The sequence below is a fragment of the Gekko japonicus genome, unplaced genomic scaffold, assembly GCF_001447785.1.
Source record: "Gekko japonicus isolate JY-2015 unplaced genomic scaffold, Gekko_japonicus_V1.1 scaffold3073, whole genome shotgun sequence".
In the NCBI taxonomy this organism is placed as follows: Eukaryota; Metazoa; Chordata; class Lepidosauria; order Squamata; family Gekkonidae; genus Gekko; species Gekko japonicus.
In genome coordinates this window covers 42,764-56,331 of record NW_015173230.1, presented here as the reverse complement: position 1 = coordinate 56,331, position 13,568 = coordinate 42,764, and the positions used below count along the sequence as shown (strand labels likewise).

Genomic DNA, 13,568 nt, shown 5'->3' with positions numbered 1-13,568 from the left:
CTGAGAGAGCTCTGACAGAAACTGCTCTTTTTCAAGAACAGCTCTTATCAGAACTACGGCTCGCCCAAGGTCATCCAGCAGGTGCAAGTGGGGGAGTGGGGAATCAAACCCGGTTCTCCCAGATTAGAGTCCTCGTACTTAACCACGACACACAAATCTATTGTGTCAAATATTCCTGGCTATGGTAGCTCAGACACTTTGTCCTGCAAGACAAACCTCCGATTGCAAATGTGAAAAGTGTGCTTTAAAGAGGGACTGGTCTATATACGGGTCTCTCCAACAGAGGATTTACACCGATTTCGGAGTACCACAGAATTTTTCTTCGAGTGAAGAAGGCAATCCTTGACAGAGAGCCGGTGTGTGGTAGTGGACAGAGCGACTAGGGTCTGGGAGCCCTCTGTTGCAATTCCCCTTCCCCCCTGCATTAAGGTTCCTCGGTGGCCTTGGGCCAATGACACTCTCAGCCTAACGTACCTTGCGAGGTCAAGCGATAACATAGGGGAAGGGGACCCAACATAAGAACCCAAGAGAAGTCAGTGTTGGATCAGGCCAAAGGCCCATCCAGTCCAACACTCTGTGTCACACAGTGGCCAAAAATACAAGGGGCCATCAGGAGGTCCAGCAGTGGGGCCAGGATATTAGAAGCCCTCCCACTGTTGACCCCCCCCCCAAGCACCAAGAAGACAGAGCATCCCTTGCCCCAGAGTCCCTATCTATACCTTGTGGCTAATAGCCACTGACGGACCTCTGCTCCATATTAAGAACATAAGAGACGCCAATGTTGGATCAGACCAATGGCCCATCCAGCCCAACACTCTGTGTCACACAGTGGCCAGAAATACCAAGTGCCATCAGGAGGTCCAGCAGTGGGGCCAGGACACTAGAAGCCCTCCCACTATTGCCTCCCCCCAAGCACCAAGAATACAGAGCATCCCTTGCCCCAGACTGAGAGTTCCTATCTAGACCTATCTAGCCACTGATGGACCTCTGCTCCAGATGCTTATCCAATTCCCTCTTGAAGCCGTCCATGCTTGTAGCCGCCACCACCACCTGTGGCAGTGAATTCCATGTGTTCATCACCCTTTGGGTGAAGAAGCATGTGCCATGCTGAACTTTCTGGAGGAAGAAAAGGTACTAGGTAGGTTGGCAAGCAATCACAATGCATCAGATTCTCTTTTCTAGAGGTATCTTTATATGTCTTGGTTCCTGTTTCTCTTCTGATTATTGAACTGCCACTCAAAAGACTGCACGTACGTACAGAATTTGGAGGCCAAAAACAGTGGCGAAGGGCCTGTCTTTTGCAAGATGAATTTTCTGAGGTCCCGTCATGCTTATTTGCCAAAGGTTGTGGCAAATAAAAGAAAAATTGGCATTCTCTCATGTGCAGACACACTTCATTTTCTATAAAAAGTAAGATTAACTCAAGCAAGAAAAGAGAGAACCATTTAATGAGGCTGTCTGCTGATAGCAGATGATTACCACAACACAAGGTATTACAGTTTGACTGTACTTGGGAGCAGCACCTTTCCTCTTAAAACTATGCAAATAAAAGTCCTAGAAGCTTTTTTTTAAAGAAAGGTGGAACCTAGCACATGGTTGCAGTAGATTATTTTACTATTATAATAGTAAGCTTCCTATCCTAGCCAGGTTGGTATAGTGGTTAAGTGCGCAGACTCTAATCTAGGAGAACCGGCTTTGATTCCCGACTCCTCCACTTGCACCTGCTGGATGACCTTGGGCAAGCCATAGTTCTGTCAGAGCTGTTCTTGAAAAAGAGCCAATTCTGTCAGAGCTCTCTCAGCCCCAACTCCCTCACAAGGGTGTCTGTTGTGGGGAGGGGAAGGGAAAGGGGATTGTAAGCCGCTCTGAGACTCCCAAGTGAAGGGCGGGGTATAAATCCAATCTCCTCCTCCTCCTTCAAAAAAGACATCTGGTGGAGGGAGAGGAAGATAGTTGGGAGGACAATGCTGAAGCAAGGAACTTGTAGGGAAGACTGCTGTGTGGTGTGTGGATACTCACTTGACACAGCAACAGTGACAGCTACACAGAGAGTTGCCTTTGTATTGAAGCAGCCATGGCAGTCCCCTGATCGATGTTACTACCCTGAAAAACAGCCGTATCAGTCCAAAACGGAAAGATTTGGTCAGAATCCAACATTGTGGAAACAGGCAGCCCTGGGGAAATTTTTTTGGAAAGAGTCCAGCATTACCAGCTTTTGCTTTCAGAAATGATTCCCGTTTATTATGTCTCCACATTTCCCCTTCTTTTGTTGTTTTCAAGCAATGCTGGCACTTTCTAGACGGCCGATTGCATGCTTGGAGGAGAGTGGAAGCTTCTGCGGCCCGCTTTGGCACGGTTGTGGAGCACTGTGTTCTACAGAGAGGAATCAGGCAGCTCTTTTCTCCTGGGTTCATGTTGGCAACTTTCCACGCTGATGTTGGATTATGCAACTGAAGTCTAATTGCTGGGCCGACCGGAGGCTTTCGGTGCATTTCCACAGCCGCCTGGAGATGCATTGTAAAGTCCCTCGCGTCTGACATGGAGAGGAGCTCCCAAGAGCAGAAGAGGGGAAAAGAAAAGATAATCTATGCTTGATTATAAGGTTCTGGGTGTGGGGCCCTCCGCCAGCATGGTCCTACTCAATGGTCAACGACTGCCAGTATTTTGTCACTTTGATTTATGTGCTTAAAAGCCTTACAATCAGCTTTGATACTGCTGTGTGATTCAGAGTACTGTTTTCTGTTACTTTCTGTGAGGGCCAGGGGAAAAGGAATATCCAGTTTTGCATCAGTGCAGCTTGACTTTTAAAACGCTGATGCAAAATTGTCTGGTAGTTAGCAATCTGTATGTACTGAGTGTTATTGCTTATTGAATGTAATGAATATTTATACCTGACTAGGATGAAATAATAATACACTTTACTAGGAGTTGCGGTGGCTCAAGTGGTTAAGACGCTGAACTGCAGGCTGTGGAAGGTCAGTAGTTCAGCAGTTCGAGACCCAGGTGCCGCATGATGGAGTGAGCTACCATCTCTAGTTCCAGCTCCTGCCAACCTAGCAGTTCGAAAGCAAGAAATTGCAAGTAGATAAATAGGTACCACTTCGGTGGGAAGGGAACAGCGTTCCGTGCGCCTTGGCGTCTAGTCATGCCGGCTACATGACCACGGAAACATCTTCGGACAGCGCTGGCTCTTCGGCTTGGAAACGGAGATGAGCACCGCAACCCTAGAGTCGGATTCGACTGGCTTTCAAGCAAGGGAACTTTTACCTTTATGCACTTTACTAAAATGATAACCATAAATAGAACACATTAGTTTGTTAAAAGGTTTTTGCAGTGCATATTCATTTGTTACTAGACTCAGAACCATTGGCAGCAGAGACCAACAAGCATCTGCAAGACCTCAGCTGCTGAAGTTCAGCAGTCGGGCTCACCGCTTGCTTCCCTTCAACTTGAGGCACAGCTGAGTTTCAGCAGCTGGCCTCCTCCACAGCATCCTTTAATCTCCAAGGTCTCCCTCCCAGGCTTCTAGTAGCTCAGCTGATTTTTGCAGGTTGCATCATCATATCCCAGCTGGACGGAGTGAGCTCCCATCTCTAGTTCCAGCTCCTGCCAACCTAGCAGTTCGAAAGCAAGAAATTGCAAGTAGATAAATAGGTACCACTTCGGTGGGAAGGGAACAGCGTTCCGTGCGCCTTGGCGTCTAGTCATGCCGGCTACATGACCACGGAAACATCTTCGGACAGCGCTGGCTCTTCGGCTTGGAAACGGAGATGAGCACCGCAACCCTAGAGTCGGATTCGACTGGCTTTCAAGCAAGGGAACTTTTACCTTTATGCACTTTACTAAAATGATAACCATAAATAGAACACATTAGTTTGTTAAAAGGTTTTTGCAGCGTATATTTATTTGTTACTAGACTCAGAACCATTGACAGCAGAGACCAACAAGCAGCTTCAAGACCTCAGCTGCTGAAGTTTAGCAGTTGGGCTCACCACTTGCTTCCCTTCAACTTGAGGTACAGCTGAGTTTCAGCAGCCGGCCTCCTCCACAGCATCCTTGAAGCGCCGAGGTCTCCCTCCCAGGCTTCTAGTAGCTCAGCTGATTTTTGCAGGTTGCATCATCATATCCCAGCTGCCGTTTGTTGCCGGAGGAAAGCCCTGGGTCCCTTTGCAGTGTAAGGACTGCAGGGGGCAATTAGTGCATCTGTCTCGGGGTGTATATATTGAGATATATGTCTGAGTGATAGAGGTAGCAAGCAGTTACTATAGATCAGTTTGATCTGTCTGTCAAATCTAGCTGTCAGGCTAGTAATCATGTAATTGCAGACAGGAGTTTCTAACAGGTGTTATTCAAGTCTTGTTAGAGTTAGTGATTACATCACCTTGTTAGAGATTGGCTGGGGTTCAGCATAATAGCTATCAGCTTGGTAAGCTAGTGGGGACTTAGTTCTCATAGACTAAGGCACGGCATGCTGTTCTATAGCCTGTAAATATCTCTGTATATATTCACCTTTATAACTTTATAAACTCTCTGTGCACTTTCATAACTGGTCAGTCTCCAGCTTCTTATTTACAACACCCAATAGTACATTCTCACATCTCCGCCAACTCTGTGGGAGAAAGAACTGGCTCTCCCTTTCCGCTTCAGTACAGAGCCCTTGTAGGAGATGAATGCATCTTCCAGTGCTCCCAAGACCCCAGGCGTGCTCTTCTAAAAGCTTCACAGTCAGAGATGGGGAACACATTTTTATTTTATTTGTTTAATATTATATTTATATCCGACCGCCCCGCCTCGCCAAGGCAGGCTCATGGCAGCTCACAGTAGACATATATAAATACATACATTAAAACATTGGCATATAATAAAACACAGGTTACTTAAAATCACAATATACATAAAATTGTACACGTTCCAACAGATGTTGATAAGAGACGGTGTCGTTCTCTTGGCATTTAAAGGGGTCGCCTACCACCACGATCCGGACTCCTGCCAGGCTGTTGGTGCTGATGATGGTGTTGATGACAGTGTCGGGGCCAGGGCCAAGATATTAATAATAATAATCATCATCATCATCTTTCAATTTATTGATCGCTCAATCCTGCAGAGCTTGCTGGCTCTGAGCGATTTACAGTTACTCATTTTTCACGAGGGACTAACAGTGCTTTGTGGGGTAAGGGAGGACAACATATATACATCTTAAATTGCACACATTCACAGCCGACGTGGGTTTCATTCAGATGCAGATGAGACGTGATCCGGAACGGGATTTTTCCTCGGCCGAGTTTAATGGCGTCAGCTTTTCGCCAGACTCCTTGAGTTGTAGCGCCACACTGCCATCGCCTGGCCGGACGGCCCATTACAGGCTTTTCTTCATGCCGAGGAGATCTCTCTAGGCTTTCCATCATGCGAGCTGGACTTCCATTCGCCAGCTAACACCGCTCCACCCCACGATGGGGGGGTTTAGTGTGCCCACCCTCTCTAAGGAGTGGTACCCATATTATCTACTCGCCGAAGCTTTCGAACCGCTGGGTAGACGGCGAGCTGGGGACAAGGCTGGCAGCTCACATCAGCGCGGGGCTAGAACTGACAGCAAGCCTCTTCAGCTCAGATGTTACTATTATAACCAGAGGATAAACCCTAATTGAAAGCCTGGTGGAAGAGCTCCGTTTTACAGGCCCTGCAGAACTGTAGAAGGTCCCGCAGGGCCCTGATGTAATCCGGGAGCTCATTCTACCAGCAAGGGCCCGCCACAGCGAAGGCCCTGGCCCTCGTTGCAGCCAGCTTGGCTTCTTTAGGGCCCGGGAGGACCAGGCGATTTTGGGACTCCGATCTTAGTGCTCTCTGGGATTTGTTTTGGATTGCTAGCTATTGGGGGGGGGGGTGCAGATCTGTCCTCGCAGAGGAGGGAAAGCTGGTACCTGAATAAAACTTGGTCTTAAAGGTGCCACTGGACTCCTTTGGGCCGGGGGGCGGGGAGCTCTGTAACTTACCTGGCTGCTTCTTGTTCTGACTGAGGGCTGCTGGGAGCAGGGGGTGGGGCTTGTTGCATGTGCCCGCCCCCTGGGCTCTTTACTGCCGGAGCTCCGCTCCTGTGTGCTCCCGCAGGAATTGACCCCTGAAAACAGGATAGCTTTTTTTTTAAGCAAAGGCTTAATTTAAAGACAACAACACTTTCCTGCTCCCCTCTCCTCTCACTCCGGTGGTTTTGAATTCTTCCTTTCAGATATTGAGTATCTGGAGTCAGTCCTTCCCATCACCACGGAGAAAGCGTTCTTCGATTACTTGCGCACCGTGGATGCATCTGAAGTCTCCGTCGCATCGGTACCGGAGGGCTCTGTGGTCTTCTCCAGGGTGGGTAAAACCAGGAGACTTTTGGAGCCTCTGGGACCAGTTTCAAGTATTTTGTCACCCCTTCGTGTCATCCTGCATGGCCACTGGTGGGATCTGAACCATGGGGCACCTCTCACACCACCACCTCCGGTGGAGCAAATCGAGGCCCTTTGCACTGTTTTAGGTCAGGGAAAACTGCACAAGGAGGAAGGCAGAAACCTCCCCCCCCCCCATCCCCCAGTCCGGATAAATGTTCCCTCTAGAGTCTGGTGAGCAAAGATTCTACTTTGTGAGCTACTGGCATTGAAGTTGTGAGCGAGCAGTTTGGCTGCTGTATAAATTTGTTTGCTCTGGAGCCGGCCTTCCTGAGCCAAGACGAAAATGTGTGAGCCAAAGGCTAGAAAACTGTGAGCTGGCTCACACTAACTCAGCTGAGAAGGAACACTGCTCTGGAGCCATCCCTTCCTGAGCCAAGACGAAAATGTGTGAGCCGGAGGCTAAAAAACTGTGAGCTAACTCACACTAACTCAGCTTAGAGGGAACACTGGTCCTGATTCAAATCTCACTGAGGGGAACGAGAGCCGGGTTGGGAGGAACCCAGACCTGATTTGGAAAATGGCATCCGATTTCCTTTGGCCCTTAGTTTGCTTGGCCAAAGAACTGGCCCGGCTATCAATTTCACGTTGGTTTCAGGAGAGAGGGTGGGAAGAGTCACATGGGGATCTTGGGCTGTCCTGGGCTGTTGTTCACAAAGCACATGACGCCATAGATAATTTCTCCAGCTCAGTGGAAAAGGGAAAAAAGTCATCATGATCAGGAGCTCCCACTTGCACCAAAACGTTTGCTCAGGAGCTTTATGTGGCTGATTTATTTAACTTAACATCTAGCGGCGCTTTTGAACACTTTAAGGAAGGTTCTGGCTAAAGGCATGACCTCTGAGAATCTGGAACAGGGTCCTCACTTAAAAATAATAATCCTGAGAGCCAGTTTGGTGTAGTGGTTAAGACAGCAGACTCTAATCTGGGAGAAGTGGTTTTGATTCCCCACTCCTCCACTTGCAGCTGCTGGGGTGACCTTGGGTCAGTCACAGTTCTCTTAGAGCTGTTCTCTCAAGAGCAGTTCTCAAGAGAGCTCTCTCAGCCCCACCTACTTCACAGGGTGTCTGTTGTGGGGAGGGGAAGGGAAAAGAGACTGTAAGACGCTCTGAGACTCCCAAGTGAAGGGTGGGGTATAAATCCAATCTCTTTCTCCTCTTCTTCTTCAAATGGGTGTGTTCGTAGTTGCCCCTCAAGTCTTCTCTCACTCTTCGTCTCTCTTTAGTGACGCGGTTTATGTGATGGGATCTTGTTCCTGTTTCTCTGCAGGTGCCGATATTCCAGGTCAAGGGCCCTTTGCTAGTGGTGCAACTTCTAGAGACCACCCTGCTGTGTTTGGTGAACTACGCCAGGTAAGGGCTGGCTGGAGAACCCGGATCTGCAGAGCAACATGTGGGGGGCAGGGTGTATCTGTGTGCTGCAGAATTCCTCTTGATGCTTCCCCCAGAGGCTGTTCTGAAGTTACCAGACTTCCACGCATTTCTCACTATCGTGCACGACAGTGCAACACAAAGCATAAGCTGCTGCTCGTGCCCCGTGTTCTCTGTCTGCGTAGGCTTGTCATGCCATGCATCATGTATTGTAGAGATTCACCGTGGCGTTATGATTAGGATCTGGAAGACCCCGGTTCGAATCTCCCCTCTTGCCACAGAAGCTTGCCAGGTCACCTTGGGCCAGTCACATGCTTTTGACCTACTTCACATGGTAGCCGTGTAGATAGAGTGGAAGAGAGGAGAACAATTGCACCTGTTTTTGTGCAATTGCTCCACAGAGGAGAAGGGTGAGGTCTAAATCAGGGGTGTCAAACATGCGGCCCAGGCGCCGGATCAGGCCCCCCCCGGAGGGCTTCTATCAGGCCCACAGTGGGAACTAGCTGTCTTCTGCTTCTTCGTCCAGTTCTGCTGCTGCTGCATTATCGTAGTTTTGCATCTTACAGATACACACCTGAACAGCATACTCAAGATGGCAACAGCACAGACATTTTGATGCAGTAATTCAGTGCAAGAGGTGTGTTATCAGACACTGTTAAATAAACAAAATATTGCAAGAGTGTTTATTTAACAGTATCTAATAACCGACACCTCTTGCTCTGAATCATTGCATCAGAATGTCTGTGCTGTTGCAATCTTGAGTACACCGTTCAAGTGTGTATCTGTAAGCTGCAAACCTACTTTTGATTGATTTTTTTTTTTACAAATGTATAAGATGTATGTATAAGATGTATATCTTATTTCATGTTGGAAAACGAACACATGGCTTTTCAATGTCTGTTTTGTTTTGAGCCATTAAGAATTACGAGAACCGTCACGCCTGCAAGTTAAGTGGTTACGGCTTTTAAAAAGCCAACGACGATGCAGCATTGTAATATTCTGTCTGCTTCCTTCTTTTGCAGGGGTATCTCTCTATAGCTGAACTCACACACGCACACACACACACACACACACCTTGTGGGCCAGAGGTTGTGCCCTAAACTGGATGGGGTCACAGTCCAGCAAGTCTTTTCACGGTCACAGTGGTCCAAAGGTGGAATCAGCTGCCTAGGGAGGTGGCTAGCTCCTGTTCACTGACAGCTGCCAAGAAGATGCTGGAGGAATATTTGTCAGAGATGCTTTAGGCTGGACCTGCATCGGGCAGGGGGTTGGACTAGATGGGTCCGTATGGCCCCTTCCAACTCTGTGATTCTAAGTCCCTGTTTCCCATGAGCCAAAAGTTCAGTTTTGGTGACACATGACCTTGATCTCTCTATTACCCCCCCTCCCCAAGAGGAGAACACATTTTGGGGCAAACAGCTTTGTCCACTAATAAGGAGGAGTTTCCCCTGGACAAAAATATCACCCCAAAATGGGTTGACGGGCACTAAAATGCATATTTTTGACACACACACCCTCCACCGTGTCCTTGGATGCCTCCTGGCTATGGAACAGGACACGTGACATGATAAAGACACTCAAATGATAGTTAATGTTCAACCTGCATTTTTCTCCTGCAGCCTCGTGGTGACGAATGCAGCCAGGTTCCGCCTGACCGCGGGCCCAGACAAGAAGCTGATGGAGATGGGGCTGCGCCGGGCCCAGGGACCAGACGGGGGCCTCTCTGCTTCCAAGTATTCCTATGTGGGCGGTAGGCAGCCAACTGTCTCTCCCAGGGGTCATTTCGTAGAAAAAGAGGTGCAGGAGCTCATTAGCATAACTCATTTGCATATGCCACACCCCCTGACATCACCGGAAGAGTGTCAGAAGGCACCACCCACCGCTCAGGCTCCACTGGACTGTTTTGGATTGCTAGCTATTCGGGGGGGGGGGGCGTGCAGATCTGCCCTCACAGAGGAGGGAGAGCTTGTGCCTGAATAAAACTTGGTCTTAAAGGTGCCACTGGACTGTTTTAGACCGGGGGGGCTCTGCAACTTACCTGGCCGCTTCTTGCTCTGACTGAGGGCTGCTGGGAGCAGTGGGTGGGGCTTGTTGCATGTGCCCGCCCCCTGGGCTCTTTACTGCCGGAGCTCTGCTCCAGTGCGCTCCTGCGGGAAATGACCCCTGGTCTCTCCTTTCCACGTAGGGTTGGCAGGTGGCCACAAGGCTGGGGCGCAAGTGCCTGAGAGATGATGCCTAGCTGGGGGGAGGAGCCTGTTGGGAAGGGGTGGGGCCTCACGGTACCCGATGGGTGAGGGGGCAGATGCTGGCTGTGTGCACTAGCTCAGGGTAGAGCCTGCTGGAAATGGAGTCTGAGCTAAGAGCAAAAGCTCACGAGCCAAACGGTCAAGCGCCTGGCCCCCTTGATTCCGGGCTTGTACTCTGAGGCCTCAGCCCTTCGCCTGGAGACTCAGAGAAGGAGGTTGGCTCAGGCCCTGAGACATCAGGTCGAAGCCTATGACCCAGCAGCCCTGTCTGTGCCCAGTTTTCAAAAAGGCCAGAGTTTGTTCCATGCAAATAGGTATCGGCTGCAAAATTCAGCATTTTGGATTTCAGTGTCCCCCCCAAAAAAAACATTTTACTTTTATTTTATAATGACAACAAACAAACAAACAAAGACCAAGACAAAAGGAATCTACAACACAGACATAGGATAGGAGAAATCTAACCATTAAGAATCTCTTAAATTTTTCTCTCTAATCACAGATGGGAGATTTTGTGATTAAAAGACCCATTCCCCAATGCACGCACACGCACAGTCTCTCTAAAAGCTCCTGGTCTGTGGAAAGCAGGACGGCTCACCTTGACCCCTGCCCAAAGTGATAGTTTTCCGTGTGTGGGGTGTGTTTGTTGCTTTGTTTGCAAAACCACGCTTCATTCCAGTCCCCGGCCTGCCTTCTGAAATGGCACCAGTCCATCGGATTTCCTTGAATGTATGAACCCAACTCTCTTAAGTCCAATGACCTTTGCTGTATCTTCTGGGAATGAACGCTGCAAGCTGATGATGCAGTGCGAGAAGAAATGGGCACATATTAGCCCTGAATGGAGCTCACTGAAGAGCCTGAGTTCCAGTGTTCTGAGAAGGAAGAGAATGAGGGATCTACAGTACGTATTCCTGGGGCCATGCACGTTGTTCTGGCTCAGGGATTTGAGCAATGGCCAGAGTGCCAAATTCTTCTGTGCCTACCACACTAAATAAAAATGTGTTCCAGTGCTAATAATTGCGGCAGTGGTGGTAGATCTGTCTGCCCTGCGTGCATCCCAATTTCCGCTTTCCCTCTCCTCTGTGTTCCAGGTTTCGACTTTACCAGCAACGTCTTAGCAGGGAAACTCTATGGGATTCCAGTGCGGGGAACCGTGGCCCATTCCTTCGTGTCTTCCTTCACCTCGCTGGCGGAGGTGAACCCACGGGTAAGTACTGGGAAGAGACAGGTTGCAAGGAGATGCTCACTCCTGTTAGAGAGAGGGTAGCTGTGTCGTGGTTAAGTGTGCAGACTCTAATCGGGGAGGACCAGGTTTGATTCCCCACGTCTCCACTTCCCCCCCACAGCCAGTCAGAACACAGAGGTCATTTGCATATGTGGCCTGATTCGCCTTTGCCTCGGAACACAGAGGTCGTTTGCATATGTGGTCTCGCTGGCCTTTCCCTCTTTTTTTTTTTTTTTTTTTGAAAATTTATTTTCCAAGTTTTCACCTTTACAATCCATAGGATCTGTACACAGATATTCAAGATTAAATCATTTATACATCTCCAAAAATAAAAAGACTTTCAGTTTCAAGTAAATTTTCCTAGCATTTAACTAACAAGTTTATATTTTTCGTTTATGTTTTAGCCAGTCGTATATAGTCTTCCATCTTTTCCAAAATATTTTTTCTGATTTATTATTCAATTCCAAACTCAGTTTATCCATTTCCGCAATGTCCAAAATCTTATGTTTAAGTTCTTTAATAGAGGGATATTTTTTGATTTCCATCGCCTTGCTATTAAAATTCTTGCTGCTGTCAGAATGTATATTATCATTATTTTGTGGTTTTTTTAGATTATCCGGAATCATATTAAGTAAGAATGCTTCGGGTTTTAAAGGGATATTTAATTTAAATACTTCTCTTATGAGTTTATGAATTTTTTTCCAGTAAGGTTGTAATTTATTACATCTCCACCAGATATGAAGATATGTACCTACATTTTTCCCACACCTCCAGCAAAGGTTGGAGGTTTGGGGGAAGCATTTAGCCATTTTTTCGGGGGTCCAGTGCCACCTGTAAAACATTTTGTAAATATTTTCTTTATAGGGGGTTGCTTTCATATATTTTATTGATCTCCACAGTTTGTTCCATTGTTCTGCCTTTAGGGTAATCCCTATCTCTTTACTCCAAGTTAACATTGGCTTTTTAATGTCTTCTTTCTCTAGTTCTTCTTCCAGTAATTTGGCATATAGTTTCTGAATTAATTTGTCACTGGAGGAGAGCCAAATTTTGTCTATTTCATTCTGATTAGTATAGAACCCTACTTTTTTTATCTATCATGTATCTTGTATTAATTATATTTCGATCCCACCAAGTTAAATTTATATTTTGTTTCTTTAGTGAATCCTCTTTTTTGAGTTCCATTCTTTCATTTAATAGACTACCATATGTTAATTTGGATTCTTCTGTCCTTACCGAGGGTTTTATAAAGGCTTCTAGTGGAGAGATCCACAGAGGCGTCTTACTGTAAAACTTATGTTTTATAATGTTCCAGGCTTTCATTAAGGCTGTTCTTATAATATTTGTATGGAAACAGGAATGGATTTTATCCTTTCCATACCACATGTATGCATGCCATCCCATTGGCAGGTCTGCTCCTTCCAGTGCTAGAGTTCTTTCATCTTTTAGTTCGACCCAATCCTTAATCCATGTCATTGCTGCTGAGAGGTAGTAAAGCTGCCAATTGGGCAATGCAAAGCCCCCTTTCTTTTTACTATCCTGTAGGTATTTGGTTTTAATTCTCTGTCTTTTAGATTGCCAAACGAATTTAGTTGTTATTCTTTCTAGGTCTTTGAAGAACTCATAATTTTTTAAGATGGGTAAATTTTGTGCTAGAAATAGGATTCTTGGTAATATATTCATTTTTATAGTCGCTATCCTTCCCATTAAGGAGATATGTTTTTGTTCCCAGTTTTTCAGATCTATACTGATTTCTTTTAGTAGTTTTTGATAGTTATTTTCAAACATTTTTGCGATGTTATCTGATAGCCAAATACCTAAGTATTTAGCTTTGTGCACTACTTCCATTTCGGAAATTTCTTTTAACCTTGTTATCAATCTTGGGGAGCAGTTTTTAACTATTATTTTTGTTTTTTGAATATTAATTCTAAACCCAGCTAGTTGTCCAAATTCTTTTATATCCTTTAATAAGATTGGCAAAGACTGCTCTGGATCATCCAATACAAATATTAGGTCATCGGCAAAGGCTTGTACCTTGAATTCTTCCCCTTTTACTCTCAACCCTCTTATCATTACATTGGATCTGATTTTTTCAAGTAGTGACTCAATAATAAATATAAATAATAACGGGGAGAGAGGACACCCTTGTCTTGTGCCTTTCTGGATTTGGATATCCTGAGATATCTCACCGTTTATTAATATTCTAGCACTTTGTTTATTATACATAGCTTTTATCATTGCACAAAAGTTCACCCCACAGTTCCATAGCTCTAATTTTTTAAACATGAACGCCCAGCTTATATTATCG

At 46.6% G+C, this 13,568-nt stretch overlaps 1 protein-coding gene across 1 annotated transcript in view; it reads left to right on the top strand.

The window, feature by feature from the left end:
* Positions 1-13,568, top strand: part of NAPRT (nicotinate phosphoribosyltransferase) — a 41,267-nt gene that overhangs the window by 2,486 nt on the left and 25,213 nt on the right. Inside the window, exons 2-5 of the mRNA XM_015422742.1 lie at positions 6,224-6,351; positions 7,695-7,777; positions 9,415-9,545; positions 11,130-11,245. Of these exons, the coding sequence (XP_015278228.1) occupies positions 6,224-6,351; positions 7,695-7,777; positions 9,415-9,545; positions 11,130-11,245 (458 nt within the window). The remainder of the gene's footprint in view (positions 1-6,223; positions 6,352-7,694; positions 7,778-9,414; positions 9,546-11,129; positions 11,246-13,568) is intronic.